A 26474-nucleotide genomic window follows, 5' to 3' on the forward strand; every position below is an offset into this window, starting at 1 on the left:
ATGGTGGTTCTATTCACTTACCTGTACAGTTTCCAAGTGTATAATTGTAATGACTCAGAATATAATTGAAATTAAAAAAAATTGATGAAAAAATATTTTGAGGATATATATATATATATATATATATTTGCACATTGGTATAGATTTATCAAGGAGAAGAAAATTTTATTTTTACTAATGATTTGGCTAAATTATCATTTTTCCCCTTTGGTCAAAAAAAAAAATAATAAAATAAAATAATCATAAAATGCTAAAAATAAATGATGCAATAGATGAGATCAGATACGCACGCGGGGGGCCTTTCCTTTTCTTTTTTTGTCTTTTGTCATAGGCTTCGAAAGTTCCAGATCAAGGAGGGCGGTGAGAGCTTTGAACCATACTCGTGTCTTCTCTGATCTGTCTCCCCTGCCGTCCTTTTCATCTGTCACCGGTGACCTTGAGCGTGCTGCAGCCTTCTTTTTCCTCTTCCTCTGTTTTGAGTCGCTGATCGTGCAACAGTGTGAGTTGTTGTCCAATTCGTCTGTGCGATGTTCATTTGCGCCGCCTGCCGTTCTTCTTCCTCTGTTAATATTGTGCTATGGGTTTTTAAATTTCGGACTATGGAAGTGGTTCGTTCCTGCAAGAGACTGATTTCTGGTCTTCTCTTTCCCCTGTTCAGCAGCAAACTCCTCCTCTCCCTTCATCGTTGTTGTTGCCGTGGCTGGTATGAGAGTGCTCATCTTCCCTTCTCCATCTTTAATGATCTTATGTGGTGTATAAAGATATATATGTGTATGTGTGTATATATGGCTTTCCTTGCTTGCTTGCTCGACTGTAAATGTTTTGAATTTTTCTTGAGCTTAATTTGATTTTTGTTGAGGAATTGGATTGGAAAAGCATAATGAATTTAATAATGGATATATGGAATTTGTTGGGTAATCAGAGATTGTAGCTGAACGAGTTTTACTAAAGCGTTTAGAAGTTCTGCACACAAGGTATTTGATATAAGGCTTGAGAGACAATTATGTCTCAATGGAATAATTAACTATCGCTAAAGTATTGTAAAGAAATTTTGAGATAAATAATGATGGTTGGGGTAACTTTGAATCATTTAGATGGATTATGGTTGGAAATTTATAAATTTTGGTACCTGTGTATAATTTGATTTTTGAGTGCACATAAGATGTTTGATGGAATGTGGGAAGAGAAATTGTTTTGGTTTAAATAAATAACTAAGTATGGGAAATGAACTATTGACTAAATCTTTGTAAAATTGTGATAGGGGTTGTCTTCCACCTTAACCTTTAATGACGAAGTTTTTTTTTATAAATCACTTGGTCATAGCTTCATAGAGATTCTTAAGCTGCGTACAGTTAGTGTCTGTGCATGTGTGTGTCTAAATGTATATATTTATGATTATGAATGTGTTGATTGATTTTCGGTACATATGCAAGAGCTACCCAGTGGTTTTGCTGTTGTAAAGTAAGCCATAGAATCTCAGTTATGGCATTTGGAATAATCCATGCAATGACTAGATCTTTATATAGAAGTTATTACATTCTTATATAGGAATTTGAGATTAAGGACTTTGCTTACATATAAGTGTTTAAAACAAAATGATGGTAGGAGGTCGATGAATGTTGTTTTATTTAATTATTTATTTTGGATTTATAGCTGATTGTATTTAAACCTCCAAATATGTAAAATAAAATGCTATGGTTTCAAGTCACAATGTTGTGGGAAGAGTGCAAGTGTAAACGATGGTATTATTAGTTAAAATGTGTTAGTAGATTACTATGATTTGTGCACTGGAAAGGAATGCGGATGATATGAATTTCTTTGGAATGAAGATTAAAAGATTGGGGACCAAGAGCAATGTGAGAATATACTATGATAATTGAGTGAGTGAACAATTATGAGTTTTATAAAATTTTAGAGATTCAATTATTATTATTATATTGGATATTTCAGGAATAAACCTTGTGGGGAATGCTAAATGGGTAAATTTCAGTGCTTGGATTGCCTCAGGTAAGTGGATAGCGTCCCAACTGATTTTTTTAATCAAAATTTCTTTTACTAGAATATTATGTTTTTCTGGAAATCATTTTAACAGCATTAATGCAATTATTGAATATTTGTTAATTAATTTTACTTTATTTTGAGAAATTAGCTTTATCAAATTTGAAATGTTATTTGATCAATTAAATTAAGTTTGAACTTTGATTATGAGATTTTTATTTTATCAAATATTGGATTGATACAGAGAATGATTCATGCGAGTTCGACTTTGAAATTTTTGATTATTCAATAAATGCAAGTATGAGTATTGGGTATGAAATTTTATTCTGGAAAGTTTTTAATGCTTAAACATATTCATGCGAGTTTGATTTTGAGAATGAGAACTGTATCTTGAAAGTGAGGATTTTCTCGCATGTTTGAAAATGGTTTTAAAAAGGGACTTTATACGGAACACTGGTTGCTAACGGCAATTTCGTTAGCCCTTGGCGCGCCATGGTACACCTAGCTAGCAGGGTGTTTATAGGAGGTGCTAGCCCCGTGCGATGGCCAACGCACGTGGAACGGAGGGATGGTTATTCGTGAGCATTGCACTCACGTTTGTTTCGTAGCTTCGGCTGCATTTGGTTATATACCCTCGTGGACTGTGTATCCATGTTTGTTTCGTAGCTTCGGCTGCGTTTGGTTACTTACCCTCGTGGATTGTGTATCCACATTTGTTTTCGTGGCATAAGCCGTGTTTGGTTATTACCTTCGTGGACTGTGTGTCCACATTTGTTAATTGTTCTGATAAGTCCCTATAATTATGAAACCAATCATTTGATGATTTCATATTTTATTGGTTTTTATTTATTAATTTGTTTATAAATATTTTATTTTATTTATGTGCTTTCTTGAAATCAATTGATATTATCATTTGCTATGATAGTTCAATGATTTGAGATTTTATTTGAAATTTATAGAGCCATATTATTATGAAGTTCATTAAATTTTTACAAAAATTTTGTCTATTTAACTTACATAACTATTTCAAACTTTTCATTTTATTTATATTGTATTGTCTATTGTTGGGACGTTATTCACTGGAAAATATCTTTGGTCTCAGATACCTTAGCTGACGTTGATCTTCCTGCTGATCCTTGAGCACTTATAGACAGGTGGAGGGTTGATTAAAATTTTTCTTTTGATGTAATTATAAATGTTTATATATCTTATTCTTATTTTATTTTTGAAAAGTACGATTAGGTGCTCCACATAAGCTATAACTAGGACTTTTATTTTATACATATGCTGTCTGTCGGCTGGAAGGAGCTAAGCTCTTGATTTAATTGATATTTTGGCTGTATCAATATATTGTAAAAATTTTGAGAAATTCTATTTATAGGAGGGGTTTTGTCAAAATTTTTATGAACATGTTGAAACTTTGTTATAATTATTAGTGTCAAAAGTATTATAATTTCAATATAAATCTGATTTAATTTTAGAAATAGAGTGAATTTACAATTTAAGGCTTACAGGGATGTGTGAAATGGTTCACATCCTGTGCCGGTCGTTCTCCAAATTTTGAGGCGTGACAATAACTAACTTCCACTCTACACTCCTTATGACAATACTTTGTCCTTAAATTCCTAATATTCAAATAGTTAATATTATTATCACTTCTTCAAACATACTTTACCAACCAAAATCTTTAATCCAAAATAACTCAGAGAAACAACTGAAAGAAAACTTTCACTTTAAGCTTTCTCAACATTGCAATAAACATCTCAAAAATAAATATATAAATAGTGATTTGTTTATTAAATTACCACTCAAATATTTTTCCCAAAAATCTCAAATTTCACTTTAACTTCTATTGCAAAGCACAAATGCCTTTCAAATTATTTAGTCAATGATGACATACCTATTATATATTTTTGCCACTTAAAATCCAAAATTTTCCCTTTTTATAAACATTTATCAAAGATCCTTTATTTTGCACAATGTTTAAACTATAAAACCGAATTCTTTTTTCTCTTAATTTCCCTATCTTAAGGTTGTCTTATATCAATATTTAACTAATCAACTTCCAACTTTTGATAAGGAGAATTGTCTTCCAATAATTATCTAATTAACAACGATTCAATTGTCACGTACATTTTGTCATCATATATCTAATTTTTTTAATAGGCATTTTATTAAACACCTCACAAGCAAAATCCTCAATCTATAATTCTAACATATTTTTTCCTCAATCCTCTTTTCCAATGATTTCACAATATCAATATTGCAATTAATTTGACTCAGAAGACCAACCTAATCATCTCAATTGGCAGAACCAACAATTAAACTTGAGAAGAATATCAAAATCTTCAGTCATCTACACACAACAGAGGTACCGAATAAGAAGAGATATTAAAGTGCCTCACCTCAGGTCAACGAATGGCGAGCTAGAAGAAAATTCTAGGCATTCGAATAAGAAGGAAGAAGATCTCAACGCCCCAAATCTGCAGCACGAACGAGAGACGAGCAAAGGATTCCGCAGCGAGAGACAGGGGAAGGAAGAAGGAATTGATGTCATGAACAAGGATGGAAATAACACAATCGGACCTCTGTCAACAATCTAACTCATCATGTTTGCAAGCCTTGATCGCACAGACTACAGAAGAAACGAGAAGAAGATCGGCGACAAGAAACAGAGGAGGAAGGAGATGCGAACACAACGAAAGAGCAACAGCATACACATCTACACTGGTAACCTTGAAGACTGAGAAGGAGGAAGGAGAAAATGATTATGGCAGAGGTGCTTATGATTTAGAGTTTCTCTCCCGATGGTTCTTGAAAAATCAGCAAATGGAGAAGGAGAAGACAGCAAGGTGTGTTTTAATATCTGTTATTATTATTTTAATTTTAATCAGAAGGGTATTACGGTTCATGTAAGTTCGATTTTAACACCTATCAGATATGGAACTCACATAAAGCCCACCAGACCACCATTCCCTCTTGGTGTATCTTCGCCAAAATTAATAAAAATATAATTAAAAAAACTCATCACAAATTTTATTATTATTGTTTTAGAATTTTTTAAACCAAATTTTTGGGTTATTACAATTATGACATATTAATTATTTATTTAATATTACTAAATACAAAACAGTGTTTTTCTATATTAATAATTTATTATTTTAATAACACAATTTAATTGATTATTGCATGACTTGTTATTTATTAAATATGGTAATATTTTAGTTAATAGTTTAATAAAATATTATTTCATTTTCAAATTAGTCAAAAACGTGATTTAAAGAAAACAATATATCATCATTCAGAGATTAATTTATATTATCCTTTTAGATGAGGATAGAATCAGGCTTCCCTCTATCTCTTGCCATATTGCTATATGCTCATCGTGATCATATTTTAGCAGATGAAATGCCAAGAAAAATATTATTAACAAACCTTTCATTTCTCAATTTTATCTGGAATATTGTCTCACTCTATTTTGTTAATTCTATATATTATAATTATCTTTTACATCCCCAAATCTACCTATTGTGGACTTGGCTTAGATTTAAGATGTACAATTTTAAAACAATTATTTTAGGGAGAATCTCACCTAAGGCTTTTAGAATAGAAAAATTACGCTTGAGGCCTAGTACATTTTAAATCTAATATGTATGACATAAACAATATGACAAGGACTATATGTGAACATTACAGTGTCTATTTATTACACATAATCCATGTGGTTAAATTAAATAATAATGTCAAGTTCCTCAAGTGTATATACAACATAATGTCCATAAAGAATATGAAAATATTGAGACGTGAATGACACAATATTTGTTTATTATACTTGGTCTATATGGTTAAGTTGAACAATAATATATAAGTTTTCTAGATATATGTACAACATAATGTTTGTAAAGAACATAACAAGGTCCACACATGAACAATGCAGTGTTTGTTTATTATACATAGTCTGTGTGGTTGAAGGCAAATGCGTCTTTTCACAAAAAAAATATATTTACATTTGGGGCCCTTGGGCATGCAGAAACAATTCAAAATATAATGGGTCTTAGGTGTATTTTTTCTATTCTAGGAGCCTTATGTCCAATTTTCCCATTGTTTTAACGTTTAAAACTCATGCTGCGAAATTCAACTTGTCATATTGGGACAGGAGACCTCATCATAACCCAAGTGGGACAGAAGGAAAATTATTTTAAACTTATATTAATATTAATCATCGTCGCCGACACAATTAACAAATGCATATTTTTTTTACGTTGTGGTAAATCGCCAAAAGAAAAAAAAAGTGGGTGGTTTATTATAATTAATTTAAAATGTGAAATCGATCAATTTAGTACCTACCTTTCTTAAATTACTTTGTTATCTGCCAACATTATCTTTAGACTTCAAAGGGAATGACATCATATATTAGGACGTGACTCTATATATGGAACTATGCCATAGAAGAGTAGCAATTCAAAAACCCTTCATATCTATCACCTTTAAAGTGAGCATAGATGGCTTCTCTTTTGAAGTCGCTCCTCTTCTTGTCTCTCTCTTCTTTTCTGACTATTTGTCCCACTTGTTGTATTTCTAATGAAATTTCCACTTCTGAGGAAGAAGTCTACGAACTGTTCCAGACGTGGAAGAAGGAGATTAAACGAGAATATCAAAACCTTGAAGAGAAGGCAGAGAGATTTGAGATTTTCAAAAGCAATTTGGAATATGTCAAAGAGAAAACTGCAAGAAGAACGTCATCGTCATACCGCTTAGGTTTGAACAAGTTTTCCGACATGAGTTTTGAGGAGTTCAGTAAAATCTACTTACGCGAGACAGAGAGTCCTGTAATCGAAAGCGACAAGGGCCAAACGGTGTCCAACAGTGAATCTTGTCCTGAAGCACCTCCATCCTTGGATTGGAGATTTTCTGGAGCTGTAACTTATGTTAAAGACCAAGGCCGATGTGGTAAGTATAACTTTCGTGTGATCTTTTCAATAAATTGATGGAAGCATGTTAGGATTTTCAAGTATGAGCAGATCTAGTTGGACCTGCTCATATAGAGGAAAGACTCATGAATTTAAGACTTTGATTCGCTTTTTATAGGAAGTTGTTGGGCATTCTCGGCAACCGGGGCAATCGAAGGAATACATCAGATAGTCACACAATGTCTTCCGAGCCTTTCGGAGCAACAACTCGTGTCTTGTAACCAATATAGCAAAGGCTGTGAAGGAGGCTCGTACGTTGGTGCATTTCAATATGTCATTGACAATGGTGGAATTGCCACAGAAAGAGATTATCCCTACACAGCTAACGATAGTGCTTGCAATTCCACACTGGTAATTGGTGGCCTCTTTGCTTGCATCAGTTGAATAATTTGGATAATGTATGTATTGGCTAATTCTGATTTTAACTTTTTGCTGGTCATATTTTGATATAGGCAAAGAAGATATATACAACTATCGACGACTATAAATTTTGGAGGAAGACACCTATATCAGAAAGTTCTCTCTTTTGTGATGTTGCTAGGCAGCCTATTAGTGTTTCCATAAATGCAAGCAAAGATTTTGTGCTGTACAAGAATGTAAGCTATATGCATCTTCATTATATATACATTTTAAAATTATCCACACACAAGTACTTCGTCGGGTCGTCCATGAAACAAGAATGCATTTTTAACATCAAAATTTGTTTGCTTTTCAGGGAATCTTTAGTGGGGATGATTGCTCAGACGTTAGTTCATCATGTTTCCATAATCACGCTGTATTAATTGTTGGATACGGTTCATCACTTGATGGTCAAGATTATTGGATTGTCAAAAATTCATGGGGAACCACTTGGGGACTCAATGGTTACATGTTGATCAAAAGAAATACTGATGTTACTCAGGGAGTATGCAACATGTACTGTTCCGGTGCTTACCCAATCAAAAGGAAAGAGACACCACTTCTATTTGAAGCTTGATTCTTCTATATATGAAGTCCACCTAAATCACTAGCAAATAAAGCCAACTATTTTTTTTTGCGTGTGTGTGTGTGTGTGTGATTATGTGTTCGAGGCTTGGAGCCCAGCAAACTGTATAATATATATGTACACTGGGAAGAAATTAGTAGCAAATGATTTGCCTTTAAATAAAGCTAAACGTAAGCGGAAGCATTCATATTGTAGCGGCAATCCAGTTGAAAAAAATAAAACAATTTTCCCTAAAATATAAAATAATTTGAAAAAAAATTAGATTTTATTAATGATATTTTTTTAATATTATCCTTTAAGTACAGAGAGAATTGAAATGATTGTAGTGTAATGTTAAATATGTAGATTTAAGATTATATTAAATGAAGGGTATTTTTAAAAATATATAATTTTTGTTTTAAAAAAAAATATAAAATTGTAAAGTGTCATTATTAAATTTTATTGATATATGTAATATTAATTCAAATTGTCTTATAATTTAAATTGTGACAAACCATGCACTTTTTCTTTTTTCTTTTTGTTGTAATAAATTAACCGAACATAATGGAGAACTCTAAGGTGAACATGGCGCTAAGAAAGACTCCAGGCAAGAATATGAATGATTGGTGAATAATAGTTCTCACATGAACTTTTCATCAAAATAATTGCTGACTATAAAATATATAAAAGGGTCTTGTCATAAGAACCAATGAATGGAGTTTTATAATTAAATGGCACGCGAGAGAGAGAGAGAGAGAGAGAGAGAGAGAGAGAGAGAGAGAGAGAGAGAGAGAGAGAGTATATGATGAGGTTTTGAAGATTCTCCTGAAGATAAAATTTTAATGGCCATGGTGTTCTCACATATGTGGGGACTACAAAACAGCCTAAAGCAGACGACCTATATTCAACTAAAATTATTTTACTATGTGCCAATCAAATCTTGTTTACTTTGATATCAATATTTCCAAAGGAAATGAAATTAATGTGATCACCTCTCTTTATTATGGAATACATTTACTTGTTTATGGAGGGTCCCTCACTGGCCTTGCCACTAGAGACTCGTCTGCAAAAAAACAAGAATACCACGTGAATCATGTTGCACCCATAATAAACAACTAGTACATAATACTAATTAAGCTATTTTGTTTTATTGAAAAAAATAATAAAACGTGTATTATTTGTTACCGTTGATTTTTTAAAAATTGAAATCAGTCACTTCAGTACCTAACTCTAGATAATGTGTATGTAAATTAAATTAAAGGGAAAATCACAATCAAAAACCACTAAACAATATTTATTACTCTAAAGGACCAAATAACTTTGATAATGCTCAGTATGACTAAAGGACCTAAATATAATTAAAAATTATTGTGAAAAGATAAAACTAACCCTTATATATATATATATATACTCTTTTAACAACAAATCTCCATTTGAGAAAAAAAAACAAGTCTCATTTTTATTTTAACATCAATTAATTCCTTTATTAACAACTCCAGAAATTAACTTGGTAATAAAGAGAAACAAGTGTTATGATTTGGTGAACAAGTCTCATTTTAATTTTAATGACAATCAATTCCTTCATTAATAATTTCAAAATATTAACTTGGTGGTAGAGAGAAAATAATGTGATTCAGTTAACAAATCCTCATTTGAGAAAAACAAGTCTTATTTTTATTTTAACAACAAATATATACTCCCTCCATTTAAAAATGTAAGGCATTTTTTAAAAAATTAAATATTTAAAAATGTAAAGCATTTTTTGTCTTTTGAGATGTAATCATTGCTTTTTTTTTTTTCTAAAAGTGTCCCTATTAATGAATGATTTTATACTTATTATAGATGTTTAATAGGGATAAATATGAAAAGATAGAATTAGTTTGAAAGTAGGTAACTACTTTATTGGGAATGAGATTTGATTAAAAATGCATTATATTTTTGAACGGAACGAGTATATATATATATATATGAGGGTAGTTTTGCCTTTTCAAAATAAATTTTAATTACATTTGGCTCCCTGATTCTTTAGAGAAAAGCCAGAACTTTTTGGTCATGCTGGGTAATAGATGTTGTTCAGTGGTGCTTGGTTGTGATTGTCCCTAAATTAAACTATTTTATCATGGGCAAATCAATTCTTAATGACTCGGATATATAACATTATCTCCAGAAGTAATGGCAATTAATGTGACCACCCGTGTTTATTATGAAATGTACAGATAAAAAATCGATTAACTTATAAATGCCAAGGTCTTTCACCTGGCTCTATAAATAGGACACTCATCTATACACGAAAATACCACGTTAATAACCTTATAAAGATCCTATTTAAACGATGACTTCGCTCATAAGCAAGTTATTATTCCTTTTGTTTCTCTGTTATTCCATGATATGTCTCTCATCTTGCATCCCTAGCGATGAGCTTGACAGGTTCATTTCTGAGGAAGAAGTCTTAGGACTGTTCCAACTGTGGCAGAAGGAGCAAGGACGAGAGTACGAGAATCTGGAAGAGGAAGCCAAGAGATTTGAGATCTTCAAGGAGAACTTGAAACACATCAGAGAGACAAACGCTAAAAGAAAATCACCCTTCGACTATCGTTTAGGTCTCAATAAGTTTGCAGATTGGAGCTACGAGGAGTTCAGTAAAACTTTCTTACCTGAGTTGGAAATTATAAACCCAGACAATATCATCAGAGAACAAATTGCAGAGTTGAATGATGATTCATGTGATGATGCACCTCCTTCCATTGATTGGAGGAAAAAAGGAGCTGTCAACAAAAGTGAAGAATCAAGGGAAATGTGGTAATTAAGTTTTGGTGCACTTATTCTATATATTAAAGTTGATGTTAAGATGTGGTGTTCAATGCTTCTCACCGCCTATTTATTCTCTCTCCTTGTGTTTTCAAGGCTTTGTTTCTTTGGATATAAACAATGAGAATTTTCAAACTGATTGCTGCAACAGGAAGTTGCTGGGCATTTGCTGCTACTGGGGCCATGGAAGGACTTAATGCAAAAGTCACAGGAAGGCACAGTGTGAGCCTTTCCGATCAACAATTAGTAAGTTGTGTTGAGAAAGCCAACCGTTGTAATGGAGGGTGGCCATACCGTGCATTTGAATGGGTTGCAGAAAATGGAATTGTCAAAGAAGCTGATTATCTCTATACTGCTACAAATGGTACTTGCAAAGCCACCAAGGTCTGGTTCTTTTTTTTTTTCTTTTTTTTTAATGTTTTCTTCTAGCCCTCTCTTGAAAAATGAAAATCTCTTGTCTTGAAGAAACAAATAGAGCTTAATTGTCATGTCGATATTGGTGTATTGTTGCAATCAAGGCCAATACCATTTTGGATTTTAAATATATGCACAACAATGGGCTTAATTTCAACTTGGCTCTGATATTTTGCTTGGTCTAATTTTGTTTGGGGACAGGAAGATCAAATTGCTGTGACCTTGACTGGTTATAAGAATGTGACTTGGTACTCAGAAAAAGCTTTAACTTGCGCAACAGCAGAGCAGCCAGTCACCGTGGTTGTGGAAGCGAAGGAAGAATTCATGCTTTACGAGGGTATAAGTTAGATATCTCCATGCCATTACACAGTACTCTTGTTACAAATCAAATTAGGTAAAATGACAATAAAATCCCTTTGAAATATATAAATGATAATTTGGTCCCTCAAGACACCATAATTATTCTGAAGTTCCTAAGAACTTTTCTATCATTAATAAATTTATATAAATTATCAAATTACCCTTGTTAAAAATAAATAATTCACAACTTTACTTTTTATATTCGTAACTTTTCTTTTTAAATTCACAATAATACAATAACAAATTACAATTTCACATATTAAATTTTTTATTTGCTGTTGTATTATTGCAAATATAAGAAGAAAAGTTGTGAATCATTTATTTTCAATAAGGGTAATTTGATAATTTATATAAATTCATTAATAACAGAAAAGTCCCTAAGGACTTCAGAAAAATTATGATATTTTGAGAGACCAAATTGTCATTTATATATTTCAAAGGGATTTTATTGTCATTTTCCTATCAAATTATTCATCCAAAATGAATACATAAGCTTGTTTACTTATTTATTTTCTTTCACTTGGTCAGGGAATATTTTATGGGAAAAACTGCACAGGTACGATTAGAACCAATCATTCTGTAACAATCCTGGGGTATGATTACATTGGAGATCGAGACTACTGGATTGTAAGGAACTCATGGGGACAAGATTGGGGTTTGGATGGTTACATGTATATCAAACGAAACTCAAGTAGCTCTCTTGGTTTGGGAGTATGTGGACTTGCTGCTCGTGGTTGTTACCCTACAAAAGATAAACAATTTGTGAAGCTTGATTACCCTTCCATATGAAAAGCCAGGCGTTATTTTAATTTCCTGAGAATATTAGCTATAAATGAGCCTGGTGTTATGTAGTTGTGTAGGAACATGACGAGCTTTGAGCACTATGCATATGTATGTCTTGGGCATAATGGCAAATGATTTGCCTTTAAATAAAGCTGATGTAATCTTTTTTAATTAATTGTTGAATGTTCTACCTGTTCTTCATCAATTATTTGTCGTTTGGCCTGTTAGATTACACGGGAACACATGTTGAGATTCGAGATTAAGAATATCTTCGATCGTTTTCTTCTTGAAAGTAAACATATGAGATACCTCTTCAACTTGGTAAAATTATTTTCTAGAATTATCTGCTATTTTATATTTGAATAAATATTCTGTGGCTTAAGATATAAGATACTTCTTCAATTCCGGTGATCAATTTGTCAATTCATGAAATTCAAACCAAAGGCATTGCTTAACAATAATCAAGTTCCTTCATCTACAACAAAAATTGGATCTAACGGAAGGGTTTGTCTCTCGCAATGTAATGAATTTAATTTTTGAATTTTTTTAAATAGGGACCTATATATTTAATATCTAACCATTTTTTCAACAAGATTGCTTTCAATAAAAAAATACTTGTGCAGAGCAAGTTCTTTCATTTTACCATGAATTGTTATTTGATAAATCAGGATGCAAGTTGAGTATTTAGCCATCTCCTAGTGGGTTGAAAAATCTCTAACCCCGCCTGTTATAATTGAGTTAGTAGGCCTACCACACCTCTTTTTATGTTGTTTGATAAACATTTTCAACTTTTTTAAAATTTTTAAATTGAATAACAAAGTTTTATAAACCAAATTGAAGTTGTTTCTATATTTTCATGAAGTTTTATTATTTAATTCACCTCAATATTGACCTGTAATCAATAATGAGAAGCCAAACATGTATCGAAATTTAATGTAAAACAAAGGTTATGTTTAAAATAAATGCAAAACAATAACTTTTTTAAAATTAAATAAAAAAAAGTTTTTTGTTTTTTTTTTCAAAAGAGTGGGCCAACCTATGAGTTAAGCAAGTTGGTCCACTTTTAAATGGGTTAAAAAAAATCCAGCCCGACTCATTATTTTTTGGGCACTTTGGTGGCCATTCACATCTACGAGGTTACGTGATTACCTGATGACATTAAGATTAATTGTTGTAGTGATTATCGTGTGATGCCTATGCATTTGAAGTTTTATTGATTCTATGAAATGTAGAAACAAAATGAATATCTATTTGAAAATATTAGCAGTTGAATTTATTCTATGTATATTATCAGTTGTATGGAAAATGAGTAGTCTTTTATTCCGCCTTCCCAAAAAACGGACCACATGAGATTCCCAAAAGTTTGGCACTTCAAAAGATGGAATAATAGGCCACCAAAATAACCTCCAAAATTATTAATTAATGGACAACCTAATGATCGTGCAAAGATTTGTTCAACTTATTAGATATATCCCAAAACATTGATACAGTTTAAGATTAGGCTTTGAAAAATCACATGGCAAACATTTAATGGCCATTATCATTTCGTGTGTGTGTGTGTGTGTGTGTGTGTGTGTGTGTGGGGGGGTGGGTGGGGACGACTTTATGTGGACGTGAATTAAGACAGTGTAAAACTCGTGCATATATTTGTGAAATCTTGTCTTCTCTTTGTCATATTTTTCAACTTTAACTTGGCCTCTTACTTGAAATTTTTTTACTTTAATAATGTATTATTTTCTTTAATTTGTTGTAAAATACTTAAATAATTATAAATAAATTTATTTTCAAAACTCAAGTTTCAAATACTAATATCTTATAATTTAAATATGATTATACTAAATCAATACATAATCTTAGAAATTTTTAGACTCATTTAAATTTTAATTATAATAAGATCTTATGTAGATATGGTTTTGAAGTCTATATAAACTATGCTAATAATTTAATGATACTAAGAATTAGACAAGTCTTCATAGGGCTAGAGAAATGAATTACGCTATCTCTAATTTGATAAATGATGATAATATAATTTGCTACAAATTTTCTATTTTATATTGATTGATTGATATTGAAGATACACAAGAATGTTAATATTGAATAAATACTTATAAGACAATTATACACATGATTAATATATATATATATATATATATTAAAAATATACAGTAAGCCATACTTTTTATAGGATATAAACAATAATGCTCATCTATCAAATTTCATGCAATATACATAAAATAATCTTCGCCCAATTCACAAGAACTATATTCGGGAATATTCCAATAGAGAAGAAGGAATGGATTAACTAGAATTAATCATCTTGTTGCTCCCACAATAAACAAGTACATATTTTATTAGTGACTTCATTACAGCAAAAAAAAAAACGTGAATTGTTTGTCATAATTAAGTATAGGCAATCCGAAACTTAAAATTAGCTAATTTAGTACTTAACTTGTTTTAATATATGTACGCAAGTAAATTTATCTGCCAATCAATTATTGATTACTTCAGCAACAATAATGTCTCCAGAAAAGACAATGATGTCATTTAGCTATCTTCCAAAAATGGACCACGGTAATATAAGGAGACATGAGAGAATATTAGTTTTGGCCAAAAATTAAAGGAAATACGCAAGAGACAAATATTAATTTATTAATACAGCTAATAATAATAATAATAATAATAATAATAATAATAATAATTAGAAGAGCCCAGCTAATCTTGATGTGTCCATAATTTAAAAATACTACATTTTACTACAAATTTGATATTCCTAATCTTGATGTGTATATAAGGACATTAATATTAAATAAATACTAACAAGATGAATATAGTCACGATTAATTAACGTATGATAAAAATATATAGTAATCATATTTTTTATAAATCATAAACAAGATTGTCATTTATCAAATTATATGCAATACAAAAAAAATGGGAAAATGAAAATTATAGATCTTGTAAAGACATTAATAACAATTGAAAAAACCTCAAATTATGAAATGCCATGAAAAACCATGGTCTTTATTTTAATTTAACGGTAAATAATTATCACAATAGCCCATAGAATGAGACCCATGAATTTAAAGAAAATTAGTTGTGAATTTAAGGAATGTTATTTGTGACTTAATAAAAAGTCAATTGTGAATGAATAGATAGTTGTATAAATTTATGTATTATCACTTATGAATTTAAAGAAAGTCACAAGTGAAAATATAAAAATTCAATCAATTGTGAATTTAAGAAATGTTACTTGTGAATATTTATAGAATGTCAGTTGTAAATGGATAGTAATAGTCTTAATTGTAAATCAATAAGTTTGATGCCCCCATGTTTTAAATATTCATTTACATCTAACTTTTTCATAAATTCATAAGTTACTTTTCTAAAATTCACAAGTGATTATACTTAAATTCATAAGTGATGATGTATATTATTTATGAAATTATATATTCATTCATAATTAACTTTTTATAGATTTACAAGTAATTTTTCATAAATTTAAAACTAACTTTCCTTAAATTCATGAGTGACATTCCATTAGTTATTTAAAAAATTGGAAGTATTTTAATTGCAAATAAAGATCATGGTCCTTCTATGACATTTCAATAATTTTAAATCTTTAATTGTCATTAACGTTTTTACAATGTCCATATTTGTCATTTCCCCTACATATTTAACCACCAATTAATGGTAGGAACATTATTGATACTTCTTCGATACACATTGAAGAAGTATCAGTACTCTCTATCAAGTATCAGATATAGATTACATACGATGCCTCCGTCAAATTGATGTATTGTTGCTTCAACGGATTGGAGTAGGGTCCTTTGCGAAGAGTACTGCCTTAATCATCTCAGTGCTCCCATAACTAACAAATTCATAATTGAAAATATTAATCATTTAATCCTTATAATTTTAACTTAATTGTAATTTAGTCCTTAAATTTTGACTCGTTATAATTTGGTCTTTATAATTTTAATTTAGTTATAACTCAATCTTTCAACTTTGATTTTTACAACTCAGTCTTTATAATTTTAATTATTTAAATATTATATTTTTAAAAAATAAAAGTACAAGGATGAAAACTATTTTAAAATTTTAATCTTTATAAAGATTAAAGAGGCTTGGTTTAGTAATTTAAAATACTAGTTCTAAATTGTAACATAATTTTAATCTTTATAATTTTATTTTTTAAAATATAGGGACTGATATTTTAAATGATTAAAACTATAGGGATTGAGTTGTAAAAGTTAAAGTTAAGTGATTGAATTATGTTTGAGTTACAACGAGTCAAAATTCAGAGATTAACTTATAATTGAGCCAAAAATTTAAGAATCAAATAATTAATTTTTCTTATTTATTTTAACCCAAAATAAATAGTCGAAACCTGTCAATTCAGTACCCAGCTTTCGTCAGTATGAACGTATATCAAGTATACCCATTTTTTTATTATGTGCATTTCAATTCTTAATTACTTTAACAACATAATCCAGTAATGACAACGTCATGAGCACTACTCTATATGAGAGACGCATCTACATACAAGAACTACATCGACAAGCTTTATTATCAGCATCGTATTTGAAAGATGAGTTCCCTCGTAATCAAGTTGTTCTTCCCTCTGTTTCTCTCTCTCTCTATGATATGTCTCTCTTCTTGTATTCCTCGCGATGACCTCGACAGGAGGTTCACTTCAGAGGAAGAAGCCTTGGGACAATTTCAGCTGTGGCAGAAGGAATACGGACGAGAGTACGATAATCTGAAGGAGGAGGCCAAGAGATTTGAGATTTTCAAAGAGAACTTGAAGTACATCAGAGAGACAAATGCAAGAAGAGAATCGCCCTTCGACTATAGCTTGGGACTCAACGAGTTTGCAGATCTGAGCAGGGAGGAGTTCAGTAAGATTTTTACGCCTGACATGGGTCCAATCCCCAAAGACAACATGAACTTGAACGATGACGATGACAATGATTCATGTCCTAATGCCCCGGCTTCCATAGATTGGAGGAAGAAAGGAGCCGTCACTAAGGTTAAGAACCAAGGTTATTGTGGTAAGTTTCTGCGTACTTGCTCTGCAGAAAAAATGAATTTGTCGACAGCTTCATTATTTTAGATATAAACACGAACACAAGATCTCTAAAGCACTGAGTGCTATGAAGAGTACTAACTTTGTAGATTGAATGTATGGGACAGGAAGTTGTTGGGCATTTGGCTCCATAGGAGCCATGGAAGGAATAAATGCAATAGTCAAAGGAAAGCCAAGTGTGAGCCTTTCTGCACAAGAACTCGTAGATTGTGATAAAGATTGCTATGGTTGTAGGGGAGGGTGGCACAATAGAGCATTTGAATATGCTATAAACAATGGTGGCATTGCCAAAGAAGCTGATTATCTCTATACTGCTCAAGATGGCACCTGCAAAGCCTCCACGGTCTAGTTCCTTTTACTTAATTAATGTACTGCCTAATTGAGTTTCACTTGAAAAATTTCTTTAGGACTCGAGGAAAAATTATTTTTTAAAAAAAAAATGCTTTACTTGGACAATAAATCTATAGAAATATGATGTGAAGTCCATACAAAATTTTTTTTCTTCGCTTATTTTTTAAAAAAATTATCTAGAATTGAAATAAAGAGATCAATGAATATTTATCATAAAATGAATTTCTTTCGTGACTATATTGAGGAGCACAAAGATTATTGCTTTTTGTGGCTGGGTCTGACCTAATATTTCTCTTGTTTATTTTTTTTTTGTCTTTTTTGAAACAGATAAAAAGGAAAGCTGTCACTTTGAGTGGGTATAAAAATGTGACCTCTTACTCGGAGAAATCTTTATATTGCGCGGTCTCAAGGCAGCCAGTTACCGTGGGTTTGAATTCAATGGATTTTCAATTTTACCAGGATGTAAGAGCTTGTTTGTTTATTTATTTATTTTATATTTCAAAAAATATTTTATGAATCAATTTTTGAAAATTGTTTTTCAAAAACAAAACAAATTGAAAAACTGTTTGATTATGTTAACTTGACAACAATTTTAGAATTAAAAAAGGCCCGTAGTAGTTAGCCATAGCTAAAGGTAATTTACAATAGTTGGATATGGCATGCTTTAAAAATAAAAATGAAAAAGAAAAAGAAAAATGTTCCAAAATGTTAAAAAAAAGAAGAAGAATAATCTAAAAATATGTAAGTTCAAAACACTCACCTTCCATGTTTTGTTTTTTTTAAACATAAAACATTTTTTGAAAATAGAAATCAAATTATACAGGCCCTAAGTCTCACATCTCATCTATTCACTCCATCATCCAAATTATTAATAACTATATGCTATTTGTCCAAAAATTCTGTTAACCAATGGTATTGTATCAAGTAGAAGGAACTCAATAATGTCTTGGATGATTCAAATTTTAAGAATTCAAGGGAAAATATTATTACATCATTTTTTAATGTTCTTTTTCATCAAAATTCCTAGGGAATCTATGATGGAGAAAACTGCACAAGATACAATGTTACGCACATTAGTCATGCTGTCTTGATTGTGGGTTATGACACGGTGGCGGGGCATGATTACTGGATTGTGAAAAACTCATGGGGAGAAAGTTGGGGCATGAAGGGATACATATTCATCAAACGAAACACAGATAACAAAAATGGAGTATGCTTGATTAATTGCTGTGGTTCTTACCCAACTAAAGAAGCAGTGAAGCCTGAGAATTACTACTCCTCTATTTGAACTGATCACTTCTGGTTGTTTTCCTTGTAAGTATAAATAAGCCTGGCCTTGTGTAGTGTGTGTTGGGCATAAATAAGTGGCAAATGATTTGCCTTTAAAAAAAGGTTATGTCAGTAAGACTTATTAATTAAATAAATTAAGGTTATGTCTAATGTAAGTCCTGCTTGCACTTCAATAATTTCTCGTCTAGCCTGTTAATTGATTTAACATGAACAGTCACGTTTCGTGATTGATGATATCATCGCTTCTTCCTACATAAGTAAGAGTATTATGTGACCACTAAGCCTACATACTAAGGAAGTATTTGGAAAATTGCAAGGTTGATTTACTGTCTGTTAGCCTAGAGGGAACATTGTAATAATTTTAACACTTCAAAGGTAACGTTATATTTCTTTAATAAATAGTTTAGAAAGGTAATAGTTCCCGCAACTGCACTGGAATTGCAATAATAAAACAACCCATAGTATGACAAGTGTTGTACCCAGAAAGCAAATATTTTCATATTTCAATTAATTTTAATTTAAAAAAGATTAAGAAAAATATTCGAGTTGAGAATTAAAGAAAAAATAAAAAATAATAAAAATCATTAATAAATATTAGATTATCCAATAAGCATTGTATTTCAGGATTCACCCTATTGATTACTAATTTTTATCATTTTTAAATTGACTCTTTATCTATTATAGTAACAATTATTCTTAAAGTGTCACAATTATCTCTCGACTAATTAGTTCCTATTTAATTAGGATTGACTTAACTCTTGTACAACTCAAACCCCTAATCAAACCATGAAGTTACAATTTATTAAGTCATTATGAATTTCTAAATCCATTTCTAGTTTCGTTATTCATGTATATCTCTCTAGATATAGGCTCACTTTTCACTTCTCAATCCATGGAGTTTACCAATTAATTAATATTGTGTTGATCAGACACAACATTTCATGAAGAATTTTCCAATAATTTCTCTCTTAGCTTTCATGAGAACTCTTGAGCTACTAAGATAAGTAATAGTTACCATCTATCTAGTAGAAGGGTGTACTCTAACATCCAATTAATGCAAAATTAGCTCAAAATTTTAAAACTTTTGGCTAATTACTAAGGACAATTATAAGAGAATAAAAGCCTATTTTGTTCCCCCACACTGAAATCCAACAATGTCCTCAATGTTGCAGAAAATAAAATAAAAAGAGAAAGGAACCAATACTCCCTTGGTTTAGGTCTCTGAATTTTTGAAAGGGGTGTTAGTGATAATAGAAAATTTTATGGTGATAGTAAACAATGAAAATAAAGAAAAATAAAAAATGAAAATAAAGAAACAAAAAAAATATTGAGTTACCTCCTAACAAGTACTATATTTAACGTCTATAGCTAGACATAGTTGCAAAATCAAAAAATGCCTTCTAAATAAGGTATGAATTCTTGTCCTCTTGGATCAAAAGATACATTCCTCTCCCAATTAACGTTCATCCTCCCTGTAGTGAGGATCTCTCCAATTTAACTCTAAGTCATGAGTGCTTGCACTTTTGCAAGGACTGGGGGAAGATCCTTAAGCTGCGTTTGTGGCTTCTTCCCTTCTTCCTTTCTAATTCTCTCTTCTTTCTTTTCTATAGGATGTAAAGGAAGGTCTATTTGTTACTTATCCTTATCTTGTGTCACCTGTATTGTGCATTAAAATTCCTCAAAAATAGGGAGGTCAGTAGCTTTAGCAACATCAAATATTTTATTTTCCAATATCAACTCTCCTTCAGGCACATCAGTTAAGGCACCCACAGTTGCTAAAAATGGTCTTCCTAATGTAAGTGACACATCTTCCTCTATATCCAGTATTAAGAAATTTGTAGGAATCTAATGGTCTTCCTAACAATCGTGAAAATTTGTATTCTGCACTAATGAACTCTCAACCAGCTGTGGATGAACCCCTCCATTGATAAATGTAGCTAAAACTGTCAGACTTTGTGGAAGTGCTGACCATGTTGCCGTATGCTGCAAATGATATGACAAAGAATTATTTAAGTATTTTACAACATTCATTTCTAATTATTAAGTTAAAAAAAAAGCAAAAGGCCAAACTAAAGTTGCAAAATATATATGACAAAGAAAAGACAAGGTTTCACTAATATGCATGTGTTTCACACTCTTAATTCACATGTACATAAAGTCGTCCCCACGTATATGAAATCAGTATGGCCATTCAAATTTTATCTCATTGCGATTCTTCAAAACCTTATCTTAAATTGTATCAATGGTTTGCAAATTCTTTGCCCAACCATCTTCCCAATTTTTTTCCTTATCGGATAAACTCAATGAATTTTTGACATTCTAGTAATCTTGACCTTTGATGGAATCATATCCCACTTTACCGTGGCATGATGTTAGTCCTAATACAAACTATGCAGTTTTTCCCATCAACTATAAACTATGCAGTTTTTCCCATCAACTATTCTCTAGCCATGTAGAAAATTAAATAAAATGTAGTCATCACATATTGAACAAATAACTTTATTTTGAAATATTAACTATATATCTAATAACTATTCTTGTTCAAATAAAGAAACTTGATTATTGTTAAGCAAGGCCTTTGATTTGAGTTTTATCATGTATTGAAAAGACTGCTTTGTGGTTGAGATAAATAAAAGCATTTTCTGATAAAGAAGTCACATTTTTGTATATCACTCAAAGTGACAGTTTTATTTTCTGCACATCTGTTTCATAAAAGACAACAAAAAAAAAATTAAATAAACAAATTATATACAACTACGGAAACCAACAGCATGTCCATTAAGCTTCGATCGTTTTGTTTTATGAAGGAACTCTATGAAATTATTCTTTCATTTAGTCACAAAGTAGGGTGGGTTTTGTGCTATTGTACATAAATTCATAATGAAACTTTCATCATTGCAGATTAACCATGCAAACACTTCTTTTCTTAGTATATCTGCTCATTGTTCACAAATGTTTACTTTTTCTTTTTCCTTTTTTTTAGGGGGGGGGGGTGGTAAACTCATGTTTACTTTTCTAGGAAGAACCGACCGGAGATAATCTGAATGTCGAATCTCATCATGTGTTCCCGTCTAATCTAACCGGCCATCCAATCAACAAGAAATAACTGAAGAGCAAGCAGAACTTTGAATAAGTAACAAGGCTTACACAATTAAGCTCTATTTAAAGGAAAATCATTTGCCATTATATATGCTCAAGAGTCAAGACATATCCACATACATAAGTAGTTCTCAAATTCGCAAGGTCTCACACAACTGCATATATATATATATATATATATCGCCAGGCTTATTTGTAGCTAATATTCTCAGGAGAAGAATTAACTTGAAGTGCTCACTTCAAATAGAGTAGTAATACTCAGGCTTCACTGCTTCTTTGATTGGGTAAGCACCACAGCAATTAATTGAACACACTCCAAGTACGTCACCTGTGAAGTTTCGTTTGATGAACATGTATCCCTTCATGCCCCAACTTTCTCCCCACGAGTTCTTCACAATCCAGTAGTCATTTCCCGCCACTGTGTCGTATCCCACGATCAACACGGCATGAGTAGGCTTATAATCACCTGTGCAGTTTTTTCCATCATAGATTCCCTATGCATTTGAAAAGAGATAATGTCACAATAATAATAATAACAATAATCATCATCATCATCATCATTTATTCATTCATTCACAAAATTTGAACTGTGGATCTATTAGTATGTGAAAGTTAATTTTGGACAAATTGAAAATCAAAGACAGATGTGAGACTTACTTTCCGGTAAAATTGAAAATCTTTTCCGTTCAAAGACACACTAACTGGCTGCCTTGAGACAGCGCAGTATAAGGACGTTTCAGAGGAGTAAGTCACCATTTTATACCCATTCAAAGTGACAGCTTTCTTTTTTATCTGTTTCAAAAAGACAAAACAAAGAAAGAGTTAGAGAAAGAGAATATTTAGCATGACCCAGCCACAGAGCAATAAGATGTTAAATATATATATATATATATATATAAGATGGCCTTGCAGGTGAAACTGATAAGGTAGTAAGTAAAAGAAACTAGACCTCAGAGGCTTTGCAAGTATCGTTTTCAGCAGTATAGAGATAATCAGCTTCTTTGGCGATGCCACTATTGTTTGTAACATAATCAAATGCATAATGGTACAACCCTCCATTACAACCATGGGAATGTTCAACACAATCTACGAGTTCTTGTTCAGAAAGGCTCACACTTTGCCTCCCTGTGACTATTGCATTTATTCCTTCAATGGCTCCTGTGGCAGCAAATGCCCAACAACTTCCTGTCCCATTCAATCGACAAAGTCAGTACTGTTTATAGCACTCAGTTCTGCCATTTTTTTTTTTTTACTTCGAAAACCAAATTATCTAATTTTTCAAAGGGGAAAAAGGTAATTTTACCTTTTATCTATAAATCCAAAAACATTTATAATTCTAAACTTTTTTTGGTGCAACTTTATCCTTCAGCATTTAAAAACATCACAATCTGCTGGTTCCGGTTAATTACAAGGTAACCTTTTTTCCTTTTGTGTTGTGAGGCCCATTATATTTCTCATAACTTGATGGTGAATATCCTTGTAATTAAGAAGAGGGGGCACATTGCGGTATTTTCGTATGTTGAGAGGCAAAATTGCACCGGAAAAAAAAAACAAAGTTTAAGGTTCTAGATGTTGCCAGCCTTATAGTTAAAAGGCAAAACTATCCTTTTACCCATTTTTCAAATATAATGGTTTCCAAACCATAAAGAGCAGCACAGTAAGCATAGAGAGAGGTACATTAGAGAACTTGTGTTCATGTTCCCAAACCAAATTCTTTTTACTTTAGACCAAGCACGCAGAAACTTACCACAATAACCTTGGTTCTTAACCTTAGTGACAGCTCCTTTCTTCCTCCAATCTATGGAAACCGGGGCATTCGGACATGAATCATCGTCATCGTTCAAGTTCATGTTGTCTTTGGGCATTGGACCCATGTCAGGCATGAAAATCTTACTGAACTCCTCCCTGCTCAGATCTGCAAACTCGTTGAGTCCCAGGGTATAGTCGAAAGGTGATTCTCTTCTTGCGTTTGTCTCTTTGATGTACTTCAAGTTCTCTTTGAAAATCTCAAATCTCTTGGCCTCCTCCTTCAGATTCTCATACCCTCGTCCGTATTCCTTTTGCCAAAGCTGGAAAAGTCCTAAGACTTCTTCATCTGAAGCGAACCTCTCAAGATCGTCGCTAAGAATACAAGAAGAGAGACATATCGTAGAATAACAGAGAAACAGAAGGAAGGAAAACTTTGCTAAGAGAGAAGTCATCGTTCCGATAAGATACTGATGAGTTTATCAACGTTGTATTCTTGTGTATAGATGAGTCTCTTATATAGAGCCACTAACTCCACTAGATAATTTAAAAAAGAAAAAAAAAACAGAGAAACAATACTATTGGAAATAACGTTATTAGATTAATTAAATATTGATTCGCACACAATAAAATGGGGTTCAATTGATATAGTATCCATTGATAAAATTTAGGTAGGAAATTTATTAATTTCAAGTCTAAAATCAATTATAAAAAGAAATCTTACAAGCATGTTTTATTTGTTACAATAAATTAAACTTGAACACAGTTTAACAAAATGTACATTTGTTAATTATGGGAGCAACAAGATGATTAACACAGCATTATTATGGATAGAAAGTGATATCTATACATAATAATTTATTTTTGGTCCTTAATATAAGGCACACCATGGGATATTATGTCACACCCCAAAACTTGGGGGTGACCATAACAGGATATAAATATAAACTCACATCCTTTAAGCCTCTATTCAAGAAAACTCTAATTTCTAAACATAAACGCATTCATGATACAAGGTAGAATTATTACATATATATAATTTGTATGCTAACAAAAGTCATAAATTTCTATAAAAATTTCAATAGAACCTCCTTTAAAAATTAAACTTTTTGAAAGTTCTACAACAACATTTTGACAACTAAAATGATAATAGGGAGTTTAGCTCCTTTCAGCCAGCAGACAAAGTATATAATCAAATTAAAGACTCTAATTATAATATATATGGAGCACGTAACCGTTCTTTGCAAATAAAAAATATATAATTTTTTCTTTTGACAATTCCATAAAAAAGGAGAGATAGACTTCCAAAAAATCTCTTCCCAACACAGCTATATGCCTCTCAAAGGTTGGCAATAGGTTTAGCATCGGCTAATAAATCTGAGACTAAAAATAAATTTTTAGTGAATAACATTCTAATTTAAATTTTAGTAAAGTAAAGGAAAGAAATACTTATAAAACATTTCAGTAAACTCGTCATGGTTGAATAACATCTCAATTTAAATAATTTTTTAAAACTCATCACAGTTGGAAAGCATGCTTTCCAATATTCATTTAAAAAATTATTTAAACTATAACTTTTTCTCTGAAGGCACCTTGCATCTTAAACTTTTTTTGGAGCATTTTTGCTATAGAAGTTTTAAAAATAGAATATTTTTGTCCTATCGTTAAAAATCACAAATGTTGACCGTTAATTAAAGTTTAACCAAGATATTTTATGATTTTATCCTCCTTCATTTCTTTATTTTTTTTGTTTTTGTTTCCATTTGTTAAAAGAAGAAAAATTAAAGAATTCACTAGAGAACGAAATTGGAGACTATACACAGATGGGAAAAAAATATATCCTTAATCAAACTTTAATTTAATGATTAACGTTTGTAACGGTAGGGCAAAAATGCTGTTTTTGAAACTTCCTGGGCAAAAGTGCTCCAAAAAAAATTTAAAATACTAGATTCTCTTGGAGAAAATATTTTAAAGTATTTTTTCCTTTTAACCCTTTTATAAATCAAATTTAAGTTGCTTTTATTTTTTCATGAAGTTTTATCATTTCATTAACCTCGAAATTGACCTGTAATCAATGATGAGAAACCAAACATGTATCGAAATTTAATGTAAAAAAAAAAGATTATGTTTAAAATAAATGTAAAACAATAAATTTTTAAAAATTAAACAAAAATGTGTTTTTTTTTAAAGAGTGGGCCAACCTATGAGTTAAGCAAGTTGAAATGGGTTAAAAAAAATTCCAGCCCAACTAATTATTTTTTAGGCGGGTTGGTGGCCTATCACATCTAAGCGGTTACCTGATTACCTCTTATAATATCAATTATCAAACGACAAAGGAATTGACATTAAATTGGTTGAGGCATGCTAAATTAATTGTTGTAGCGATTATCCAGTGATGCCTACCTATTTGAAGTTTTATTGATTCTATGAAATGTAGAAACAAAATGAATATTTGTTTGAAAATATTAACAGTTGAATTTACTCTAAGTATGTTATCAGGAAAATGAGTACAGTCTATTATTCCGCATACCCAAAAAACGGACGACACGAGATTTCCAAAAAGTTTGGCACTTCGAAAATGGAATAATAGACCGCCAAAATAACT

At 31.3% G+C, this 26474-nt stretch overlaps 3 protein-coding genes, 1 long non-coding RNA gene and 1 pseudogene across 4 annotated transcripts; 4 read left to right on the top strand and 1 right to left on the bottom strand.

The window, feature by feature from the left end:
- Nucleotides 1-563: 563 nt before the first annotated feature.
- On the top strand, nucleotides 564-3367 carry LOC129284895 (uncharacterized). Its single transcript, XR_008586999.1, has 3 exons — nucleotides 564-703; nucleotides 1951-2007; nucleotides 3101-3367. It is a non-coding gene; the product is annotated as an uncharacterized LOC129284895 (long non-coding RNA).
- Nucleotides 3368-6446: 3079 nt separating this feature from the next.
- Nucleotides 6447-8140, top strand: LOC129287201 (zingipain-2-like). The gene is made up of 4 exons (XM_054923392.1): nucleotides 6447-6948; nucleotides 7087-7319; nucleotides 7421-7564; nucleotides 7684-8140. Exons 1-4 carry the CDS (start codon nucleotides 6501-6503, stop codon nucleotides 7942-7944), a joined length of 1086 nt encoding a protein of 361 aa, XP_054779367.1. The 5' UTR covers nucleotides 6447-6500; the 3' UTR covers nucleotides 7945-8140.
- Nucleotides 8141-10221: 2081 nt separating this feature from the next.
- LOC129287188 (P34 probable thiol protease-like) lies at nucleotides 10222-12502 on the top strand (annotated as a pseudogene).
- Nucleotides 12503-16837: 4335 nt separating this feature from the next.
- Nucleotides 16838-19179, top strand: LOC129287047 (zingipain-2-like). The gene is made up of 4 exons (XM_054923189.1): nucleotides 16838-17348; nucleotides 17491-17726; nucleotides 18062-18196; nucleotides 18762-19179. The coding sequence occupies exons 1-4, from the start codon at nucleotides 16886-16888 to the stop codon at nucleotides 19020-19022; spliced, it is 1095 nt and encodes a 364-aa protein (XP_054779164.1). The 5' UTR covers nucleotides 16838-16885; the 3' UTR covers nucleotides 19023-19179.
- Nucleotides 19180-22181: 3002 nt separating this feature from the next.
- Nucleotides 22182-24366, bottom strand: LOC129286842 (ervatamin-B-like). The gene is made up of 4 exons (XM_054922911.1): nucleotides 23871-24366; nucleotides 23073-23308; nucleotides 22781-22915; nucleotides 22182-22617 (listed from the first exon to the last, which is right to left on the bottom strand). Exons 1-4 carry the CDS (start codon nucleotides 24322-24324, stop codon nucleotides 22363-22365), a joined length of 1080 nt encoding a protein of 359 aa, XP_054778886.1. The 5' UTR covers nucleotides 24325-24366; the 3' UTR covers nucleotides 22182-22362.
- Nucleotides 24367-26474: the final 2108 nt, after the last annotated feature.

This window comes from Prosopis cineraria, unplaced genomic scaffold, assembly GCF_029017545.1.
Source record: "Prosopis cineraria cultivar Desert tree isolate PC_DT_omini unplaced genomic scaffold, ASM2901754v1 PC11, whole genome shotgun sequence".
Classification (NCBI taxonomy): Eukaryota; Viridiplantae; Streptophyta; class Magnoliopsida; order Fabales; family Fabaceae; genus Prosopis; species Prosopis cineraria.

Bases quoted from the DNA above. Each gene is read 5' to 3' on its own strand.
- LOC129287201 (XM_054923392.1), top strand. From the start codon at position 6,501: ATGGCTTCTCTTTTGAAGTCGCTCCTCTTCTTGTCTCTCTCTTCTTTT. The intron at 7,320-7,420 runs GTAATTGGTGGC...ATTTTGATATAG, and splicing joins GTGCTTGCAATTCCACACTG to GCAAAGAAGATATATACAAC. The intron at 7,565-7,683 runs GTAAGCTATATG...TTTGCTTTTCAG, and splicing joins ATTTTGTGCTGTACAAGAAT to GGAATCTTTAGTGGGGATGA.
- LOC129287047 (XM_054923189.1), top strand. From the start codon at position 16,886: ATGAGTTCCCTCGTAATCAAGTTGTTCTTCCCTCTGTTTCTCTCTCTC. The intron at 17,727-18,061 runs GTCTAGTTCCTT...TTTTTGAAACAG, and splicing joins GCACCTGCAAAGCCTCCACG to ATAAAAAGGAAAGCTGTCAC. The intron at 18,197-18,761 runs GTAAGAGCTTGT...CAAAATTCCTAG, and splicing joins ATTTTCAATTTTACCAGGAT to GGAATCTATGATGGAGAAAA.
- LOC129286842 (XM_054922911.1), bottom strand. From the start codon at position 24,324: ATGACTTCTCTCTTAGCAAAGTTTTCCTTCCTTCTGTTTCTCTGTTAT. The intron at 23,309-23,870 runs GTAAGTTTCTGC...TGAATGGGACAG, and splicing joins TAAGAACCAAGGTTATTGTG to GAAGTTGTTGGGCATTTGCT. The intron at 22,618-22,780 runs GTAAGTCTCACA...TCAAATGCATAG, and splicing joins ATTTTCAATTTTACCGGAAA to GGAATCTATGATGGAAAAAA.